Source organism: Colletotrichum acutatum (assembly GCF_030867785.1).
Source record: "Colletotrichum acutatum strain CBS 112980 chromosome Unknown BDZ83scaffold_241, whole genome shotgun sequence".
Lineage (NCBI taxonomy): Eukaryota > Fungi > Ascomycota > Sordariomycetes > Glomerellales > Glomerellaceae > Colletotrichum > Colletotrichum acutatum.
Genome location: NW_026849235.1, coordinates 1,219 through 15,429, shown reverse-complemented (window position 1 = coordinate 15,429; position 14,211 = coordinate 1,219). Strand labels below are relative to the sequence as shown.

Sequence of the window (14,211 nt, the reverse complement as noted above, 5' to 3'; positions counted from 1 at the left end):
GAGTGGATGCGCCCAACTAAGGTTATTCATGTTAGAGACTCAAAAAATGTTCTGAATGACTTTCTTAAGTATAAGCAGACCTACCCGATCCTAAGAAACTCTTTCTAGTTTCACTTGAACTGTCAGTCAACTCTTCGAATCACTGTGTGATTCTTCCATTCTTTTGTCTCTCACTACTTACTTCCCTTCCATTCGTTACCCACTTGTGTGCCCCATCTCAACCATGTTCAACAACCTCATGTGGGCGAGTCTCGCGACTTCGCTGCTGGTCCAGCCCCTGAGCGCGGGCCTCATCCCGGTCCGCCGGCAGTCCACCTCCACTACCTTCAAGTCCACCGGCAACCCGATCCTCGCCGACGGCTCCGTCTACTCCGCCGACCCGGCGCCGCTCGTCGTCAATGACACCCTCTACATCCTCTCCGGCCGCGACGAGGCCGGCCCCAACGAGAACGGCTTCGTCATGAACGAATGGCAAATCTTTGAGGCCAAGAACCCGGACCCGGCCGGCGCCGACTGGACTCTCCACCGCGACGTCGCCCAGCCCAACTCAATTTTCTCCTGGGCCGCCCAGGGCACCGCCTACGCCAGCCAGATCGTCCAGGGCCCGGATGGCAAGTTCTACTTGTACAGCCCCGTCACTCAAAAGTCCACCTCCGCGTCGGACCCCTTCGCCATCGGCGTCGCCGTCTCTGACAGCCCTCTCGGCCCCTTCAAGGACGCCCACCCGAGCGGTCCCATCATCTCCCAGACGGTCCCCTCCCCCGGCAACAACATCCAGAACATTGACCCCACCGTCCTCGTCGACAACGGCAAGGTGTACATCTACTTCGGCACCTTTGGCTACCTCAAGGGCTACGAGCTCGACACCGACATGGTGACCATCAAGGGCTCCGTCGTCGACGTCGACTCCCTGACCGGCTTCTTCGAGGCCCCCTGGCTCATGAAGCGCAACAGCACCTACTACATGCTCTACGCCGCCAACAATGCCGGCGCGGACTCCCCCTGCACGCCCACGAGCTACCACGCCTGCCTCGCTTACGGCACCGCAGAGTCCCCCCTCGGACCCTGGACCTTCCGCGGCGTCTTCGTCGACATCGTCTCCTCCACCACCTCCCACCCGGGCGCCTACCAGCTCTCCAACGGCGAATGGGGCCTGGCCTACCACACCCGCGACGCCGAGGGCGGTACGCACTTCCGTCGCTCCGTCGCCATAGACAAGATCACCTGGGACGACTCTGCCTCCCCGCCGGCCATCAACAAGATGGTCCAGACCAAGCGCGCCGCCGCCGCTGCCGAGCCGACGCGCAACATCGCACCCAAGGCCGTGGCCTCGTCGGCGGGCGAGACGCCCATCCAGTACTGGATCAAGTCCATCAACGACGGCCGCGTTGAGGAGGCGCCTCTGCCGCCTGACTACTGGTCCTCGTACAATGCCGAGCAGTCCCCCGAGACGAGCACCCTCACCCTGACCTGGAACAGCACCGTCGAGCTCAACGGCGTCGCGCTGGCGCTGTTTGCTGATCAGGATGCCGGCGCCAACGTCGGTGTCGCGCCGCCCAAGTCGTGGACTGTAGAGTACCAGGACGGCACCTCGTGGAAGGCTGTTTCTGCCACGTCGTTTCCTACGGATGTTTCGGATACGCCCAAGGAGGTTAGCTTCACGACTGTTTCGACCAAGGCGCTGAGGGCTGTTTTGACTGCCTCTGGAAGCGGTGGGCAGTTTGCCGGTGTCGCTGTTAAGGAGTTCTTTGCGTATGCTCCTACTGCTGCGTAAAGGTCTGCTGAGTGACGGCGTTTCCGGGACCATTGGCAGGAGATCCGTCTCCTGTTCATACCAACCAATCTTCTTGTTGTCCATATTTTTATAGATGTAAACACTGTGTAAGATGTGTAAATAAGTTAAATAAGTATCCAGTGCCGTCTTGGACATATGTTCACCAAAGTAGATGTTCGTGGCTACAACGTCTTTGCAAGATGGATTAACCTCTATCATCAAGACATCTCCATGCACACTGTGTCCAGTGATGGTATGACTCTCCAGAAGTGAGCACTAAGCGGATTATTGCATACTTGTGACCTTTTCAGTTGCTTCACGGATAGGCATAAGCGCGACCATCAACGCTTAAGATCAGTCTGGTAAGCCGAAGGGCCCGGTGCGAGCGTGACAGACCGATAGAGGCAATTTTCCCCCTCGGCCAGATAGAGCAGACAAGAGACTCGTGAACAAACAGCACAGCCGCGGCATTTCCAAGCTGCAAGCAAACAAATGTAATCTGAAGTTACATGTACAATGACTGGTCGGGATCCTTACGAGGTGCGCAAATGTGGAACTTACGCATAAAGTTGCGGGGATGCACACATGCATCGCTGGCCAATGAGACCCTATCTCCCCACTGACGAGAGAGCCAGACCATGACTGTGACTTTTCCACAAAGAATAAACGCCAATGGCTTGTTATGATAGACTCAAACATTTGGCACCCTGCTTTTGTCTGAAAATGTCGGTCACTCTATACGGTCTCGACGGCCACCCGCACCGAATGATCAAGTCATGCTAGAAATCTATACTCACGATTACGAGGCTTAGTGTTCGGAACGAGAGACCTCTTCTCCTCATTATCTCAAATCGGATCACCCTGGCGAGGCATTGTGTAAGCGGACAGTGGGTTGTTGGGTAGGTAGTTCTGAGTTTGCAAGTCTACGGGAGAAGCTAGACCATCAATATGAACGCGGGGAAACCCACCGGAGTCTTGGGAGTAGAAGTGCCGGCACCTGTACGGAGTAGTATATCTAGACTATTATTCGATTAGTCAATCCACTCTATAAAAATGGTTCTGCTATTTCAGTTTGACTTTGCAGGTATGTGTAGTAGTGCCAAGTCACGTCGCACCCCGACTGTCCGAGACTGGATATGCTCATACGGATACACCCGCAGATCTGCGGCTGGGTAACTATTTCGATTTCCGAAGTTACTGAGAAGTACATGTCTGAGTCAAGTTGGATCCGCTGAAGAGCCCCGAACAGTCTTGTCGTATCGCTTCAAGTCATAAGGACTAGAACAACTTTCTGTTTATAATCATGCCTTCTTTAGGTACCTAGTATGAGCAAAACCATTCTTCCGTAGCGAGTATCAAGACGCCTTGTCTTCAAATGGGAGCATTTTCTAGCTAGCTTAACACATGTGACGTACGACTGGTACAGACCACTGCTAGTGATTTCTGTAGCAACCTCGACCCTTGCGGGGCTTCCCCGAGAATCCGTCAACATACGACCCGGCCCGCAATTACCTACCGGGGGGCGGCCCGGCCACTGGTGACGGGCAATTCTCCGTGCCCAGGGTGCAAGGGATCCCCGCCGCGGCGGACGTATCAGCAGCCGTCACACGCGGCCACCGCTCTGCAATGGTACGAACACAATGTTACCATCGCTGGCTGCCTGGGCCTCCTCCTTCTTTCACCGAATGGCCGGACACTATTGCAGGGTCTTCGTGTGTCTAGAGCGACTCTAGAATCAAGCAACCCTTGACAATGCGTACAACGTAAGCAGAGAATGGAGGTCAAGACCGTTAGAGTACCCACTCGTTTGAGGTTCACTGGTCCGTTGGTGTAATTCATTTGCCGTTCGATCCATTTTCGGAACAAGAACGGCGGCCGCCGCTGTGGAAATCTTGCTTGCCAAAGTCCCAATCTGCGAATTTTGGTGGAGAAGAGGAGCCTTATCGGACTTCGTCTTCTCGGTCATTGGGACAATGCCAACACCCACTTGTGACACTTGAGGGATCGCTCGCAAGGTGGGTTTTGCTCGCATTTTCTCTCAGAAGTCGGCTACATAAGACTCCAAGCACTCCCGACGTTGTCAGCGCTAGCTGACTTGCAAGATGGAGAAGATGCTTGAGGTGCGTTCGTGGCGATAAGGTCAAGTCTCTGCCCCCAGAACTCTTCAATACCAACCACCCGATTGAGAGGCAGCACCAGAAACAAACTGTGAGTAAATCGCTTTCCCGTTGCAATAGACGATGCCATTCTACCGTTCCATCCCCACGTGGGGCCGATCTGGATGGGTTTTGTCCGATGGCATCCAAGCTTCGCCTCGGTTCCGAGCTACCTGTCGTGGATCATTGAGATTGTAATCAAGAATTCGCTCGACTTCTCAACTCCACTATCGTCGTCAAAGTCGTTGAACAATACGTCAAGAATCGTTATTGCCGTTTCGGGCGAACGCACTTTGATGACGTCCGCAATGGAGCTGTTGGAAATCTCATTGTATATAACGAGCTGGCAGAAACCGGCCGGTTTTAGCAATTTGAAAAAGCCTGACATTCTATTCTACGAATAACTCGAAGCAAAACAACTTACTGGTCGACTTTGAACCAAACAAACTAACACCATTCTTCCAGTCGTCATGCCTTCTAAGGACTTTACGGTTCTAATTGCCGGCGGCGGAATAGCTGGCTTGACGCTGGCGAACCTGCTTGAACGCGTCGGAATCAACTATCTAATTCTCGAAGGGTATCGTGAGATGGCCCCCCAGGTGGGCGCAAGTATCGGAATCTTGCCCAACGGTTCTCGCGTACTCGATCAGATTGGACTCTACGATGAGATTAGGAAACTCATCGATGAGCCTCTTTACAAGATGTCTCTTCGCGACTCCAAGGGAAACCCGACGAGTGAATACTGTGGTGTTGGCCAGCAGATCAAGCGGCGGTGAGTACAAGCATATCTAGAGAGTCTCAAGGAACCCGCTGACATCGAAGTGCAGACACGGCTATGAAGTTGTCTTTGTGGATCGCCAAATGATTCTGGAGGTGTTGTGGAAGAATCTGAAGAACAAGGACAGAGTCCTCGTAAGTAAGAAGGTTACGCAAGTCTCTATAGAGCCGTCCAAGGTGAGAGTCGAGACAAGCGACGGCCAATCCTACTCGGGCGACATCTTGATCGGTGCCGATGGCATCCACAGCAAAGTCAGAAGCGAGATGTGGCGGCTCGCCGATAGCCTGGAGCCTGGCTACATACCTGCTTCCGAAAAGAAGGGTAAGAGAGCCAATCGCGTTTTGTTTTCCATTCATGACTGACAAAAGGGTAGAATGCCTGCCGACGGTCTACAAGTGCATTTTTGGCATTTCCGTCATCAAAGACTGGGAGGACGGCACGGTGCAGACCAACTTCAACAAGCACTTCTCGTACCTCGTCATTGCCGGTCCTTCCAACAGAGTCTACTGGTTTCTCTTCGTTAATATGGGCTACACTCACTACGGCCCCGATCTCCCCCACTACACCAAGGAAGACGAGGCGAAGTTGGTCAAAGAGCACCAAGAGGACAAGATTAATGAAAACTTCACCTTCAGGGATCTGTACGCGGCCAAGATCTCTTCAGTTCTGACCCCGCTGCCGGAGTACGTCTTCAAGAAGTGGCACTTCAACCGCATCATGACCATCGGCGATGCCGCACACAAGGTAAGAGAACCTCCATGTGCATAAGTAGTATCAAAGATCTGATCTGTCTCAGTTGGAACCTATTGCCGGACAAGGAGGCAACAGCGCCATCGAGACAGCCGCAGTGCTGGTGAACAACCTTACAGAAGCCCTCAAGCAGAATCCATCAGGCGTCACGACGGAGCAGATCCACAATGTCTTTCTGGAGACCCAGAAGAAGCGAGAACCGCGCGTGTGGCCCTTGGTTCACAGCTCGCACAAAGAGCAGCGTTTCGCCGCCATGGAAAGCCCTTTCTTGGAGCTCGCCGGTCGCTACCTCGTCCCAAAGCTGTCCATCGACGAAAAGGAAGGACCCTGGAGCACAAACTTCGAGCCGGGTCACAAGCTCGACTTTTTGGACGTCCCGAAGAGGCCGCGTGCGCTACCGTACCTCGACGAGCTTCCGAGCCAGAGACTCGACTCCTCTTTGCTACCCAAGCTTGTGGTGGGAGCTATTCTTACAGGCCTCTTGTTCCTCGCGCAGCAGGTTCTTGTGATCGCTCCCGAGGCGGCGAGTGGTGCCAGCTTCGTGGGTCAGCCTTTGAAGACGGAGTACACCGGTAATACCGCGATCGATTCGATTCTCTCACTCCTCTCCTGGGCCTTCTCCGAGGCAACTTCTGGTCCTAACCCGAATACGAGGCTCCAATGCCTCTACTTCTTGATCAATCTCGCGCCCATCATCTACATCTGGACGGTCGAAGGTTACCGCAATGGCAACCAGCTCTCTCTCGTATCCTGGCCATCCCTCTTCGCAGTCTACCAGCTAGTTGGTATCGGCAATATCGCACCGCTCTACTTCCTCGTCAGTCTGCACACGACCAGCAGCGAAGTCTACACCCGTCCCACGGGCCGACCAATCCCATCAAATGTCGCGAAGGCGCTGATCCCAGCCCTCTGCCTCGGATACATCATTCCCACCGCCCTCATGTTTATCCAGTACGGTGACTCCGTTGCCCAGCAGAACGCTATCGCCTTCTGGCAGCCCTCCCCCGTCTACGTTTCGATTCTGACCTGGCTCTTCTCTGGCATTCTTTCGGTCACCTCGCCCATCAAGTCGCTTGATTGGGAAATCTTTGAAAAGAAGGACCAGGGCGCGTTACAGACTGGGTACACTCTTGCGTTCGCCGTCACCGCTATCATGCACGTCTGCGCTCTCGCCTACGCTGGCTTCAGCCCGTCCGTTTCCCTCTTTGAGACCTTTTTCGACCTGCCGAGCGTTGCGTCCATGGGTCTGGGGCTCAACATCGGTGGTTTCTGGAAGTACGACATGCTTCTCTGTTTCGGTGCGGTTGCGGTCTGGTGCCTGTACACTGTCTTTGAGCTCCGTAGGCTAGGATACGTGACGACAAAGGCCGCGATCGGGGTTGCGGCGGTTACTTTGATGGGTCAGGTATTGGTCGGCCCGGGAGCGACCTATGCCGGACTTTGGGCATGGAGAGAAAACGTCATTGCAGGCCTGATGATTGAGTAAGCTCAATTGAGTTGTTCAATGAACAATTAGGTCGATATTTGATTCTTTGAGCATCGCAATCGTTCTGTACTCTGTATCAAGATCCGAGACCGACATCCTCAGCCTGGATTCAGCAGTAACTCGTAATGTCGCTTCTATCAAGGATCAATTATGCTTATTGTGGAAGGTGGTCTTTGAGTTGTACGGATCAACAACTGATTTGCCGGAAGTGTGGCAGATGATGGGGTAGTCGGTCGTTGAGGACAGGGATCCCGGCATTGGCAACTGTAAATAGATGCATGAACCGAGTTAATTAGCCAATTGCATTCGGAGCTAAGTGGGCATGCGAGCAATACGAGGAAAGTGGATACAACTTGATTTCCTAGATTGCCGTGCCCAGCCAAGAAAATCAACAAGCGGAATTTTGAAGTTAAAAGTCGGAAGCGCCGTATCATGTCGTGTTTATGAGACTCGGAGTAGTTCCTGACGACGCAAAACAACAACACCGATAAGATATAGTGCTAGTTCCGTCACGATGAAGGGACTTGTTCTTGGACTCGCCTCGTTGGGCCTCGCCAGCGCTGTTCCTCGCGCCGAACAGGCGGCCGTACCGTTCCGTCGGGGCTGTCAGGTCTCGGACGATGGCGCCATTCAAGCCCGTGATGCTGCCGCTTTCCACCTCACTAGCAAGTCGGCAACGGCCCGCCGTCAGACCTACCCCGGCAATTTCACCGTCGACGTGAACTTCCACATTGCCAGCACCGAAGTCGAGGCAGACCTCATCACCGACGCCATCGTCGATGCCCAGTGGAAAATTCTGCACGACAGCTTCGCAAAGTACAGCATCAACCTCGTCCTCAACTCCACCGAGCGCGTTGTCGACAACCTCACAGGCTCAGCCTTCCTGATCAATGAGGGAGGCTCCGCCGGCTGGGTCTACCATGAGGCCGAGTACAACGCCTACCTCAAGGCCTCCCGCAAGGGCGGCTACGACGCCCTTAACCTCTACTTCTTCAGCAGCTACTCTCCCGGCGCCACGGGGTACTGCCAGTTCCCTACCATTCTTCCCGCAGAGGGGACGGACAGCTTGACCTTCGCCAAGGACTCATGCCAGCTCAGCGCTATGACGATGCCGGGCTTTACTGTCGAGCAGGGCGGCTTTGAAAACTGGAACCTCGGCCACCTTGCTGTTCACGAGGCTGGTCATTGGTTTGGTCTGAACCATACCTTTGCTGGTGGATGTTCTGACACGGCGGGCGACTTTGTTGCAGATACACCAGCACAGAGGACTGAGGTGTACGGGTGCCCATCTGACTCGGATACGTGCCCGGATCTGCCGGGTCTCGATCCCGTTCACAACTTTATGGGCTACGCTGATGACTCTTGGTAAGTTTGCTTTTCGGATCTAGCTTTTGACGCTGTGTTGCTGACAGAGCTCTTAGTACCAACGAGTTCACTCCTGGACAGAAGGAGCGCATGTTCTCAACATTTTTTGGATGGCGTAGAAAATAGACAAAGGCTGTGAATGTGCTTCGATCCATATATCCAGGTCGTATCATACTGAAACAAATGTTCAAGAGCATTGTAGTACAAGCATCACGTCCAAAACTTGTCTCGCATACCCATTCTGGACTATTTACAGATATTGCAGAACGTGATTTATATTATAGACTATCTTGATAATCCATAGCCTCCAATGCCGAGTTGAACTAGGCGTCTATACGGCGAACTCGCCCTCCTACCTCTCAAAAGTTTCCAATTCTTCCAAGACGTGATTGATTAGGCTTATACCGCCCCTTGGGCTCTTTCTTACGGTGTCCGAGCGAAACGAAGCACATTTTGACTGTAGGACGAGTTGTGCGGTGTAAATTCTGAGTCAAGCTTTGAAGGCAGATGAGCATGAGTTTCTGGTGGCTTAGGAGAGCTGTTGGGATTGCACTTTTGCCGTGAGAAGTTTTCGGAGCGCATTGAACTGTTGTTTGAATTTCTAACTTCCTTGGCAGCGTGTTCCGATCGTACTTTTATAGGTGCATGACCCCAAGATTTAGTGAATCGCGGGGTCGTAGCATAGGTAACTACGGTTAGGAGCTCAGATTACCCCAATGTGAATCATGTGAGCAATACTGCTGGTCGCCGTCCTTCATAGTTGCTGATGCAGCATCAGGGGGGGGGGGTGGGGTCTTTTAACAGTAACATGAGCAGTGAATGCAACATTTGAGACTCAAGTAACACGGACTGACGGAATGCATCAGTCTCCTCATCTTCCGCTATCAATACACAGGTAACCCTCAATTCTTGTAATACGTGAGATGTGAACGTAGACTTTTTTGCATCACTCACGAAGATCCCATAGTTCATGTAGTTACTCACTAACACTATTACCTCTTGATCAATCTCAGCTACCACTATTTAAGCAGTAGCTTGCGCCTATTGGCAAATACAGCCTCAAGGCTTTGAGCGGGATTTCATAGCACCACCTTAGAAATCTTAAAACCCCCTGGAACCCTAGTTTGGAAAACCCCGGCTGGGTCGTACTTGGCAGCAACCTCTTTCAGGAACCTGACATTATCATCGCCGTAGGTGCTGATTGGATCCTGTGCAGGGTTCACATAGTTGAGGTACCGCCAAGCCGTCGCCTTCCCATTGGCTTCGGCGTAAGCCTCGAGCTTCGCGGGCATAGCGGCCAGCTTGGCATGGGCCAGCGCCTCTTGTTCTCCAGTGCGAGTCTGGGCTTGTACGAGCCAGACAATCGAGTTGTATGTCAAGGATGTATCGAGACCCAGGACGTTGTTGCCGCTGCCCTTTGTCGCAAAGTGCTTGGGTAGGGGCTGGCTGACGACAGAAAGACCGAGATCAGGCGAGGGGATTAGGGCCTGAAGTTGTACAAGCAGCTCATCATAGAGCTCTGACATTTTTGTCATCATGTCAATGTCGTTGTGGAAACAAAGAGAGAACCATACGTTCCTGGGTAATGTCAGTAGAGACACGCGAAGTGAATCCTAAGAGCGAATTGGTCTCGTACCTCTTGCCTCCAGGCGTGGCATAGTCCGTGATGAGAGTGCCGTACGTTTTCCGCTTTCTGTCATCGATAATGGCAGGAAGACTTGCAAGAGGAGCGAATGAGGTTGAATTGGCGATGCCAGCTGTGTTGATGGCGTTGATCGCAATCATGGGCGGCCCCTCCCCAGAATACGTAAAAGTGACAACCTCAGTGTCTTCTGGATGATCCTCGTTGATGTCAATGAGCCTCACAAACTGCTCCATTACAGCCTGCTTCTGATCGTAACTCATGAACAACAAGCCCCCATAGAGACCTCCTTGCGCCGCCGGGAATGTCTGCATGTCGAAACGAGTCACGATACCAAAATTGCTGCTGCCACCCTTTAGAGCCTTGAACAGATCTGGGTTCTCGCCCGCGTTGGCGTTCACGATTGACCCGTTGGCTAAGACTACCTCGTAATTTTTGACATCGTCGCAGGCAAAACCTCTGGTACCGGTATGAAACGAGGCGCCGCCGCCGAGAGTCAGACCTCCGACGCCGACATTACCCTCGCGTCCTCCAGTCACTGATTGGCCGTATTTCTCGATTTCTTTGTAGACCGATCCCCACCTGGCGCCTGGTTGGATCGATACCGTGCCCTTTTGATTAATTAGAAACGATCCACTACGTTGTCTCACAATGGACACATACACTGCAGTTTTTGTAGGTTGTTGCGTTCATGCGGCTGAGGTCAATTGTCACGCCTTGAGCCACATTGTTGGAGGGGTAGTGAGAGTGACCACCAGCCCGAACAGCAATGTCCCAGTTGCCAGCCGGGCTCCTCTTCACCAGAGCTGAAAGGGCGGACGAGACTTCCTCTGTTGTCTCTGGCTTGACGATGCACCATGGGTGAAGCTGCTGAACGGTTCCGGACCAGTATGATGTGATGCTGGAGTTGTACTCCGAATCGGGCGGAAAGAACACCCGATTAACTAGTCCAGCTGCAACGAGAGCATCGCACTGCGTCGAAAAAAGGTCAGCATCTTCTTGGTTGAACTCCTCAAGAGACGAGATTGCAGGGAAAAGGGCGCTCTTACACCTGAGTAACCAGTTACGTCCGCAACTTGACGGGTACTTGGTTGGAAGCCTGCAATGATTTGAGCAGTCGAAGAATCGAGAAGCAGAAGCGCGGTGCAAATTATGGAAAGAAGAGCCATGGTTCCGAAAGTTGACTGCATCGTGGTGAAAACAAAAGGTCTTCTTCAGACTTCAACGTTTGGCCTGGTGGGACATCACATATCGATGACCGACTCAGCTCTGGAACAGAATGCGTGCACATTCATCTTAAGCAATGCCCGCATCAGTCGAGGTAAGAAATGGGATACGAAGAACGGTCCATTCTGAAAGCGAATCCGAGATGGATTCACAACCAAGCATTTGACAGAGAGACTATTGTGGCAAGCGACACAGGCAAAGTAGAGGGGCCCCTGGTAAAAAGCAACGATTGCATGCTGAATTTGGTAAATAGCGCCGTCACAGATTGCGGTTCTAAATTGCAGATATTTAGCTGCATCGCGCGTATTGTAATGATGCAGAACCGATACGCTGTGCCACCAACCTGCAGATAGTCCCAATAAGTGGCGAGGTCCGGAACGCTCCCGAAGTGGTCTTGGCTGGAGCAGCTGTTTACCGACCTTGGCAATAGAGTACAATTGCAACCAACAGGGTGAGACACTTTGTGCACGGTCAACCAAGAACGAGACAGGCGAGTTGAGATCATAACTATCCCTAAGCAAACAAGCAATGTGTCAGAGACTGCAGACTTCTCTATTCTAACGGCAAGTAGAATCATTCAACTTCTCTCCGTATTCAGCAAACTCGGTCAAACCGGAGGTGGTATAAGTCAAATGTGAAATACTCCTTGCAAATTTCGAACCCATGTTTCTGCTTGTTGGTTGCAGATTTCTCACCCTTGCATGCATCCAACAAACATTGGCGCGCCAACGGGGCACGTATTTCCATTCCAAGGAGTAACTGTAACTCTACCTTCTGTCAGCAAGTCAAAGGCTCGTTCCCAAAGTACAGCTCAGAACCCATGCTCTGAAGGTTCATCTCCGGATTCCATATGTGATTGACTGCTAAAGGGGTTCCCTGCTCGACTGAAAAAATTGGCCTTGTACATTGAAAGCGAACATGGGTACACCGTAGGACCAACAAACCATTATGCACATTGAAGAAAGTTGGGCAGATATCGTTCTGAACCAACAACAGGGAACTCCATTCTTAATATCAAAGGTTCTCGGGGGTTATCTTAGACCGTAGGTATCCCCAAGACGCCACCAGACCGGAATCTTTTCAACCGGTTCGCTCACCCATTGGAACCACCGGTTTTCATCGGAGAAATTGTTGCCAGGACTTGAGCATGAAGCGATAGTTGGTTGGCATTTCTTTCACCTTCGGCTAAAGTCCACATCGCGGTTTCTCCCAACCCTGCTGTCAAAGGAATAAAACGGTGAATTCAGCCTTCATTTCAAAGTTTAAACCGTTAACTTCCACCACCCTTCGCGATGATCCCATTCGTGATCATTCCGCGGGTAGGGAGTCCGCCTACCCCAGTCAATCCCGGCGATCCAGCAGCGCTAATCAACGGCTCAATATGGCCCATGGCGGCAATCTCGACAGTTTTTCTGGCCCTCAGAATCTATTGCAAAGGCTTCATAGTCAGGTGGGTGATGTGGCTTGATGACTGGCTTTTGATCGCCGGATGGGTCTTCCTGATCGCCTCGCAATCCTTCTTGAGCGAGATGATGAAGCTTGGGTTCGCGAGAACCTACGGCGTCACGCCGACCATGAGCACGGTGTTGTATTGCGCCGACAACTGCCACAAAATCTCCTTAGCCTTGACAAAAACCTCTTTTGCCGTTACGCTGCTTCGAATTGCTTCCGGGTGGCAGAAGTACATCATCTGGTTCTTGGTCACTACGATGAACATCCAATTTGTTGTCCACATCATTCTGACTTGGAGAGCTGTCTGTCCTAGACGGCCTGGAGATACGACTCCTCACCTTCCAGGCTCATGCTGGTCAGCTGAAGACGCAATCACCTTGGGCATATTTGGAGGATGTATGTCCTCATTCCCGCGAAGCTAATTCTACGCACCCGATGTCCTGACTGTTGCTAGTGTACTCTGCTGTCTCAGATTTCGTCCTCGCCTTATTGCCATGGAAGATTGTTCTGGGCCTACAAATGAAGAAACACGAGAAAGTCGGGGTTGGAATGGCCATGAGCATGGGAATCTTGTAAGGATGACGCCCTGCTTCTCTTTCGTTCTGCTGTTCTGGCGAAGTTTAGCTGACCCGAAGCTATTTAATCAGAGCGGGTGTGATGGGGATAATGAAAGCTGTCCAAAGTATCGCGATCATAGATTTTTTTGGCCCCGACTGTGAGTAAACAGCTTCAACGATTTCTCGTATTGTTCACTGATGAGAATTATTCAAGACTTTTGGAAGGTCTGCATCTTTTGGGTCTGGGCGATGGCAGAACCAAATGCGACCATCATCGCGGCCTCCATTCCCGTTCTTCGAGTTCTCTTCCGAAACGCACTGAGTAGTCGCCCTTCAGAATATCCCTCCGGCGCATACATTCGATCGAATAACCTTAGCAAGTTTCAGAATCGCGGCATATCTGCCACATGCTCTTTAAGCAATACGGACCGCGACAAGAGAGACAATGACAGTGATCAGGAAATTCTAGGCGGGATTATGAGAACAACGGAGGTATCTGTGAACTCCATCGACTATGATGTCCAAGGCCGTCGATCCGGCAAGAAGACTCCACGGGAGGAGCACGGTATTGAGCTTGCTAATCGATGATCACCGGAGGTACATGTCACGGCCGATGATGACATGGAAGCGTCTGCATTGAATAGACGTCAAACATTGCTCCATGAACTGGGACTGCCGTACGGTCATTTGAGACTTACATTAGTGTGTTGTAGTACACAATGAGTCAAGTAGATAAATCTGGCTACCTCAGGTTTTAAGAGCTCTTGTTGAACGAGAACGAAATTAGGTCCAGCCGTGACGCTTTGTTGAGAGCCAAAGCTTATCGGTACTTTGCTTCCCGTTCTTTAACTTCCTCACCGATTCATCATCCGGGCTCTTGCAGGCCATGGCTTTCCAATGCTTCATATCTTCGGAGGAATTTCTGCACTGGACCCAGGGTGAGTACCTATCGTGGCTCCCGGTGTCGTCTAGTCGCCCGGCGAGAGTTGCCGTGGGAACCACTACCGCCAGAAAATCCGAAACA

At 52.1% G+C, this 14,211-nt stretch overlaps 5 protein-coding genes across 5 annotated transcripts; 4 read left to right on the top strand and 1 right to left on the bottom strand.

Annotated features, from left to right (window-relative positions):
* Window positions 1-238: 238 nt before the first annotated feature.
* BDZ83DRAFT_594262 (glycosyl hydrolase) lies at window positions 239-1,774 on the top strand (the record flags this gene model as incomplete). Its single annotated transcript, XM_060506704.1, has 1 exon — window positions 239-1,774. One exon carries the CDS (start codon window positions 239-241, stop codon window positions 1,772-1,774), a length of 1,536 nt encoding a protein of 511 aa, XP_060357630.1.
* Window positions 1,775-3,913: 2,139 nt separating this feature from the next.
* BDZ83DRAFT_797948 (FAD binding domain-containing protein) lies at window positions 3,914-7,110 on the top strand. The gene is made up of 5 exons (XM_060515910.1): window positions 3,914-3,982; window positions 4,396-4,702; window positions 4,758-5,029; window positions 5,082-5,452; window positions 5,505-7,110. Exons 2-5 carry the CDS (start codon window positions 4,401-4,403, stop codon window positions 6,942-6,944), a joined length of 2,385 nt encoding a protein of 794 aa, XP_060357629.1. The 5' UTR covers window positions 3,914-3,982; window positions 4,396-4,400; the 3' UTR covers window positions 6,945-7,110.
* Window positions 7,111-7,458: 348 nt separating this feature from the next.
* Window positions 7,459-8,435, top strand: BDZ83DRAFT_758570 (metalloprotease; the record flags this gene model as incomplete). Its single annotated transcript, XM_060515055.1, has 2 exons — window positions 7,459-8,309; window positions 8,366-8,435. 2 exons carry the CDS (start codon window positions 7,459-7,461, stop codon window positions 8,433-8,435), a joined length of 921 nt encoding a protein of 306 aa, XP_060357628.1.
* Window positions 8,436-9,388: 953 nt separating this feature from the next.
* Window positions 9,389-11,141, bottom strand: BDZ83DRAFT_658073 (FAD binding domain-containing protein; the record flags this gene model as incomplete). Its single annotated transcript, XM_060511006.1, has 4 exons — window positions 9,389-9,887; window positions 9,946-10,562; window positions 10,615-10,923; window positions 11,001-11,141. 4 exons carry the CDS (start codon window positions 11,139-11,141, stop codon window positions 9,389-9,391), a joined length of 1,566 nt encoding a protein of 521 aa, XP_060357627.1.
* A 1,329-nt stretch (window positions 11,142-12,470) lies between these two features.
* Window positions 12,471-13,775, top strand: BDZ83DRAFT_724863 (uncharacterized protein; the record flags this gene model as incomplete). Its single annotated transcript, XM_060512702.1, has 3 exons — window positions 12,471-13,026; window positions 13,085-13,202; window positions 13,514-13,775. The coding sequence occupies 3 exons, from the start codon at window positions 12,471-12,473 to the stop codon at window positions 13,773-13,775; spliced, it is 936 nt and encodes a 311-aa protein (XP_060357626.1).
* Between the last annotated feature and the right edge of the window lie 436 nt (window positions 13,776-14,211).